Source organism: Solanum tuberosum, unplaced genomic scaffold (genome assembly GCF_000226075.1).
Source record: "Solanum tuberosum cultivar DM 1-3 516 R44 unplaced genomic scaffold, SolTub_3.0 scf00035, whole genome shotgun sequence".
Classification (NCBI taxonomy): domain Eukaryota; kingdom Viridiplantae; phylum Streptophyta; class Magnoliopsida; order Solanales; family Solanaceae; genus Solanum; species Solanum tuberosum.
This window is the reverse complement of record NW_006238963.1, coordinates 22943-30615: the sequence shown is the minus strand read 5'-3', so window position 1 is coordinate 30615 and position 7673 is coordinate 22943. Positions and strand designations below refer to the sequence as shown.

At 32.0% G+C, this 7673-nt stretch overlaps 1 protein-coding gene and 1 long non-coding RNA gene across 3 annotated transcripts in view; one reads left to right on the top strand and one right to left on the bottom strand.

Annotated features, from left to right (window-relative positions):
- Positions 1-2468: 2468 nt before the first annotated feature.
- DD (dehydroquinate dehydratase) overlaps positions 2469-7673 on the top strand; it is a 15305-nt gene continuing 10100 nt past the window's right edge. Inside the window, exons 1-4 of one of the 2 annotated variants that reach the window (XM_015306672.1) lie at positions 2469-2572; positions 2835-3073; positions 5107-5212; positions 5678-5905. In XM_015306672.1, coding sequence (XP_015162158.1) covers positions 2564-2572; positions 2835-3073; positions 5107-5212; positions 5678-5905 — 582 coding nt within the window. In that variant the 5' untranslated portion in view covers positions 2469-2563. 2 annotated transcript variants of the gene reach the window in all.
- Positions 3094-4205, bottom strand: LOC107059763 (uncharacterized). The gene is made up of 2 exons (XR_001472880.1): positions 3931-4205; positions 3094-3835 (listed from the first exon to the last, which is right to left on the bottom strand). It is a non-coding gene; the product is annotated as an uncharacterized lncRNA (long non-coding RNA).

Sequence of the window (7673 nt, the reverse complement as noted above, 5' to 3'; positions counted from 1 at the left end):
ACCTTCTCCACTATAATATATCTTCTTTATTAGATATTATATGCATATAGTTATAACTCTCATAATTTTCAACTTTTCATATTCGTAACCCTTAAATATTAAATATAAAAGTTAGGATACCTTATGACATTCCTCCATTATTTTTCTATATAAATTCATATTTTTTGTTTCATTCTACCCAAAGTTATCCTTTATTTTCACTATAGTATTATATTTATGCTTTTGTTTGGCTTGAGAAAAAAGAAGAAAACTTTTGAATAGTGATAGACTTGTAGTGATATTGACAAGAGCTTAGATAATTATGCATTGATTTCCCTTTCCTTCTATTTTTTAATGATATGTTTATTGTACTATTTCTTCTTTCTCTCTTTTTTTTCTTATGTATATCTATGATGCCTCTTAAATTTAATTTTTATATGAAGAAAGCTTTTGAATAGTGATAGATTTGTGAAGTGAATATCAACAAGAGTGATGCCTCTTTGCTTTTGTTTGACTTGAAAAAAAAAGAAGCTCTTGAATATTTATAGGTTTGTGAAGTAGTTATGACAAGATTTTAGATGATTATGTATTGATTTTATTTTTCCTTCTATTTTTAATTTTAATGATTAAAGTCGCATTGATATGTGTATTGTATTCTTTCTTTCTTTCTTTCTTGTGAATCTTCATGATGCTTCTTATAGGAACTTCTTATCCTTGTAAGTCTATAATTTCTTTTAGTTCAAATTAGTATTATAAAATACTAGAGTAGATCCTAATGAGATATCACTTTCTCACGAATTTATCTTAATTATGGTTGAAATTCTGTTATAAATACAAATCAAATTTATAAATCTTTTCTCTTGGCTCAAATTAGTAACTTAATTATGTTAAAAATCTGATACTAATCAAATTTTTAAATATATAATTAATTACTTAAAAGAAATAAAATTTAATAAAGTAATTTTTATTTGTTGTTTATTATGTAAGTTCTTAAAGCTATCGATAAATATGCCTACATAAAAAGTTTAAAAGATAAATATAAATAACATGGAGGGAGAGATGATGCGGTAATTCTAAAAAAGTTTATATACACAAAGAGAAACATTTATATTATTTGAAATAATTGAGATACAATAATTGTTATTGATATTATAAAGAAAGGGTATAACTTACGTTTTCATCATAAGGTCAAGTTGTATTGTTTATTGTTTTCTACAAAATTCAATTCATTAAACATAATTACATTTCATATTTGGTCAGAGGAGGGCGGAAAAGATCGAAATGAATAAAGTCAAATTTAACAACACAAATGAATAACATAAAGTATTAACTAAGCATAAGTTTGTTTATACTGGGGGATTATAAATTAGTACTAGATTTATCTCTAAAATTCAAAAATAAGAAGATGATGTATGTATATTTAGTCAAATATATATTATATCTGGATTAATAGCCTAAATATAGAATAAATATGAGGAGGACATTTTGGGTCACCATTGTTTGAGTTCATTTTGGCTTACATGCTCATAATGTTTTGAAATTATAATCAATTAGTTGACTGACTTTCTAAAAGAACAAGAACGCGAATTATATTTTTTCACGTTATAATAATCATTATTCTTCGTTAAAATTAATTGGTACGTAGAAGTTTCAAAAACATTACTCACTATTTAATTGTAATTACATTAAAAGTATACTAATTATATTTAACAAACCCAATATATATAATCTATTCTTTAAAAGTATATTTATTTATTTCTTCTTCTATTGTTTTTTGTACTTTGAAAAATAGTGTATTTATTTTAAAATCATTATAAATTACAAGAGGTTATTTTACATCTAAAGAAGATGATTACATGTAAAAAAAAATTCATGATTTTTCTTTATACATAATATTAAAGAAAAATTATTTTATGGAACCAAATTATACATCTATACATTTATAGGAAGGTATAACATAATTATTTTATATTCTTTTTATGTAAGAAGGAACTCTTAAAAATTATTTAAAAATTTCAACTAAAATTATTAAATATACATAAAAATACATTTTTTATATGTATAATATCTCTTCTATTCAAATAATATTTAGTAAATTATTTATGTTATTGATGACTGCGCGAAGCGCGGATGAATTCACTAGTATACAATAAAATATAAAGACCAAGACGAATATTCCATGAAATTAGAACCATACTCAATGGCAACGTAAATTTGTAATTATTAAAAACATTTAAATAGTACTAATTATTATTCAATTTTCTACAATATTTTAAGGAGAATATTTATGATCATGTAAAACAAATGGAAAAAAGCATAAAAATAAAATAAAATATAATTCATCCCTCACCAACCCCCTACACAGTTACCCCATCCTACTTCTGAATTTTCTATCACATAAATATAAATCTAAATAAAAACCACACATGATCTATCTTTTTTTTCTTCTTCTTATATATAAATAAATAATAAAAATATAAATACTTGTATATATCTATATCTTTGTCAGTTGGACTTTTTCAAGCTGGCTGCTGAGCCTACATTTCTGCTGTTTACCCATCTGTGTGCTCTAAAGTTGTTGCCAATGGAGTTGGTGAGTCATTTAATAACTTTTTTCAAATAAAGGGAAAATAAAATGATTAACAATTTGAAATTGAGTTGGGTTTTCTCTTCTCCACTCACCAAACTTTGTTAAGACTTCCACCAACCCACATTGCCTCTTTTACTCTTATAAAACTAAAAAAAAACACTTTTTTTTGTTGTTTAAATTCTTTTTTTTTGTGGGTTTTGATTCTTGAATTGTGGGTGTTTGAGATTTTTTGTTTTTTTTGTTGTTGTGGGTGTGGGGTGGTTAGGTTGTAAATTCTGGAGTGAAGAAGATGGAGGGTGAAGCAATGAGGAAGAATCAAACTCTAATTTGTGCACCAATTATGGCTGATTCAGTGGATCAAATGTTGATTCTTATGCAAAAGGCTAAAACTAGTGGGGCTGATCTTGTGGAGGTTCGAGTGGATAGCTTGAAAAACTTTAATCCTCGCCCAGATATTGATACCCTGATCAAACAGTGCCCTTTGCCTACTCTCTTCACTTACAGGTTTCAATTCCTAATTCCTGCTTCCATGTTTGTGTCTTGTGAAACTGCCATATCTGAATTGAGTTGTTAAAGTTTGTCCTTTTTGTGTTTTTTTTGTTATAGCTAGAAGAATTGGAAAACAGAAATTAAAAACTTTACATAAAAAATATCCGAGACCACATAATTTGTCTTCAAGTAATTTAATCTCCTCATTGTTCCCGAGGTTATGAATTATTTTCTCTCAAGATAAAATGGATATAACTATTATTGGTGTAGCGGTTCCTCAAACGCCAATAACTTCGTCGAACTCAAAGTCGGTAGCAAATCACACAAAGACTACAGTTATGTTTGTAAGAAAATATGTAGAAGAAGTTCAGAAAATTCGATGTAGAAAATTGAGAGAAATCAATAACCTCCTGCCACTGAGACTTCTTCATTCTCATCAACAAGGTATCACGCGTGATACCTGAAAAGAAGAATAAGAGAACTACTGATTGGGAATTCTAATAAAACTTGATGCAAACTAGGATGACTGTTGCTTGCCTGCATTAAAAAATATTGTTTCCCTTGTATATTTGGGGTAAAAACATGTTCCTCTCTAACTAGAAAGTTGCAAAGATTTTTTTGGATGCTTAATGCCACAGCACAAACGTTAACTTGTTGGTATTATCTTGGTGCAAAATTGATTAAATGATCTTTTTGACTCGTTCCCACAAAAAAAAAAGGTGGTAGCGAACCTGTATTATTGATCAAGATATCAACTGTTCCCCATCGATCAACCACCTGCAGGTGTGATACTTGTGAGGTGCAATTCAGCTGGCAACAACTGTGATAAGATCCATTCTTAACTAATATTACTAACAAAAGAGAGAGCTTACAGTTTTCATCATGGATTCTACATCTTCTTCTTTCGAAACATCGCCTCCAAAAGCCACTATTTATAGTCAACAAAGGGTAGTATGAACAGTTGCTACTGTGCCTTATCCGAAAAGTCACAATCCATTCAATGTGAAAGTGTACCATTCAAATTGCATCCTTTCTCTTGGTGTCTTTTCGGGAAAAAACTTCATTTCCCATTCACACCTTTTAAAACCCAACGAGATTAAGGATGATGAGTAAGATTTATCCTTTTTTCCTTGGTTTGCTTTGAAATCCAAAAAATAGGAGAATAAAGCCTGGTACAACAACAACATACTTAGTGTAATCTCATAAGTGGGACATATCATGTTGATACAAATATAATGAGCGCTGCAACATAGCTTAGACCTTCCTAAGGGCAATTACTTTTTCCCTGGTTGGTCCCTTTTCACTTTCTACTGTTACAATGCATGTTCGTCGACCTGCAGCTATGTTTTGGGCGTGGGGCAGGGGATAATATTAATACAGTACTATCTGACATATCCTGTAGATACACATATAAGGAGCTCTACAACATAGCTTAAATAAAGGCATAGGGTATGGTTACTTGCTACTTTATCTTTTTTGTTCCGGAACTTAGAAAGGCATTGCATTTTTCAATGGCACTAGGTTCTTTTGTATATAATTATGTTCTGATCGTTTTGTATATAAATTTTGTCCGGTTAACTTTCTCAGCACTGGCTTTTTCAGGACACCAATTACATGAACTCGAAAAGATATTGATATTTTCATCTGGCTTATTATAACCTTAACAAGCCATCTTCTTTATTTATATTGATATTCTTGTTTGTCAAGAACCTGTGCTTCATTTTTGTGATGCATGTTTTCATATGGGAATTTTGTGAACCACACTTTAGCAATACAGGCGGGATAAGTATGTGCTGAATTCGGTGTTATGTCTATTGTAAATTTTGACATTATAAAACAAGGACACTTCTATATCTTCATGCAAGACATCTGAGTTCAACCTTATGATAGAATTTATTGCAGTGTCTGTTAACTTGTGATAAACAAATATTAGTTCTCTTACAATATACATGTAAATATAGCTCTACTTTCTGATTTGTAGTTCCTCTCTTACTTCTCGACATTGGAAAGTGCATTATAAAATTTCCGAACTTTACCTACTTTGCTAGGCCCATTTGGGAAGGTGGTCAGTATGCTGGTGATGAAATGAGTCGATTGGATGCACTTCGATTAGCGATGGAGTTGGGAGCTGATTACATTGATGTTGAGCTAAAGGTAAATTTCACGCTAAAATGGCCCTTCCCACCTTATCCGTTAAAAAAAGAAAAGAAAAGAATGATGAGCTTTCCCTGAGTGACTGCTGCTAAGTGTCCTCAATGGAATTGATCAAGTAAATGCATAAAAAGGAGAATACAAGGCCAATCAATCTAGTTGCTTGACGTTCAGATCTCCAAAAACTTGAGTAGTTTTGTATTGTGACGTTGAGCATTACTTTTGAGATGTATGGCCTAAACTGCTACTTGCATGAAGGAATATTCAGTCACAGACCCATTTTGCCAACTAAGAAACCCTTCCTGTTGGAATATTTGATATATAAAGCTTTGCTAACTTAACATCAACGTTTCTCATACTTTGAGTCTTCATTTGTTCTTCCTTTTTGCTTTGACGGATGCTTCGTCAATTAACAGTAATCATTGCTTTTCTTATGCTGTTTGTTTCTTTTTTCTCCTCCTCCTTTAGGCTATTGACGAGTTCAACAATGCCCTGCATGGAAATAAATCTGCAAAATGCAAACTTATTGTTTCTTCTCACAACTATGAAAGCACACCGTCAGCTGAGGATCTTGGCAATCTAGTAGCAAGAATACAGGCATCTGGAGCTGACATTGTGAAATTTGCTACAACTGCACAGGATATCACTGATGTTGCACGTGTTTTCCAAATTACTGTTCATTCTCAAGTAAGCGGCGTAAGTAGTATAAGCATAACTTGTGTTCAAATATGCATGGTGATACATCATGGTTTTTCCTCAGCTGGATTTGGTGCATAATAATAGCAGCTGCTTGGCTGGAATCTAGAAGCTGGCTGCTTTTTGCTTTTTGTATTAACTATTAAGCCATACATGCCAATAAGTTAGGTATAGCAGCATAAACTTATGGCTGAGAATAACTTCTTATTAAAAAAAAAGTGATCGAGAATAACTTCCAAATTAACTCTCTTTCTCTCCCGGTGAAAATGGTGGGGGTTTGTTAAATTGTCTTAATTTATCTGATGATTTTTTCCATTGCAAGAAAAATTTAAAGGTAGATAGTAGAATTGATGCCTTGGAGACATTTTATCAAATGAATGGCATCCTGATATCACTTGTCAATTAAGGTGCCTTTTAGTACATCAAGCGATTAGGATCGTGTTATGTGCTGTTGGGTTGCTGGATTCTAGTGAAGGCTGGTGGATTCTTATATGTGTTAACAATTATGTTTTAGTTCAAACGTAATTTTCACTGAAATGATTTAGCAAGTAGTGATAAGGTGATGATTGGCTAAAAGAATTATATGTTCTCTTAAATACAAAAGTTTTCAAAGAATTATATGTTCAAAAGTAATTTTCACTGACATGTTTTCAGAGATAGCTCTTCCCTTTATGAAACCACTTTGGTTTTTTGGAGATGATATTTGGCAGTAAGTTGGCTAGTCTAGAGTTAAGGATTTTAGAAATAATCTTGGATGATACATTGCACAGGCTAATGGGTCTGAGATCAGAATTTTTTTGAGGGTGATCTATTTTAGGGATCATAATAATACAAGTGTAAGTATAGAACTTGGTAAGAGCGGATCCCCGGAAGAAAGCCTTGACAGCATTGTGGACCTCAGTAGAGTTGATATCCCAACATTTATGGTAGAACATTCCACTAAGACCATCAGGCCCAGGTAAACTGTCAGGATCAATAAATAGCATGCTTTCAGTCACTTCCTGCACGGTAGGAATGACACTCAACTTGTTATTTTCTTCCTCAGTGATATAACTTTCAATACAGTTCAGGGCACTGAAATCAGTAGTATCAGAAACTTGAGCAAAAAGGTTCTTATAATAGTTGACCGCTCCTTCAGCAATATTAGTGGTCTCCTTCTAACCAGTTTCCATGATCATCCTGGATTCTTCTGATATTCAATTTCCTTCTGTTATCTTTGATGGTGGCATGGAAGTAAGCTGCGTTCGCATCACCCTCATTCATCCATCTGACTCTTGCTTTTTTTTCTGAGCATATAATCCTGAATTTTTAGGTATCTAATGAACTCAGCTTTACATTTAGATAGTTCAAATCTATTCTCAGGAGTGTTATTAGCAATGCAGTTGTCTTCCATATCCCTAATCAATGATTCCAATCTCTTAGGCTCCTCATAAATATCACCAGAAGTTTGCTTAGACCAGATACTGAGAGCTTTAGTGGTGTTCTTGATTTTTTGGTGGAGGATGTAAAGAGGGTTCCATAAACTTGTTCATCCCAACTGTTTTGGACAGTTTGATGAAAGTCGGGGTGATCTGTCCAAAAGTTAAGGAATTTGAAATATTTAATGCCTTGGATGTCTTCATGGAGGATTTTCACTAGAAGAGGGGCATGGTCTGAACAAGATCTGGATAAGTGTGTGACAGTGGTGCTGTTGTACTCGTCAAACCAGTTAGAATTGTAGACTAGCCTATCAAGTCTTTTCCAAATAGTATTGGGGGGGGGGGGATAC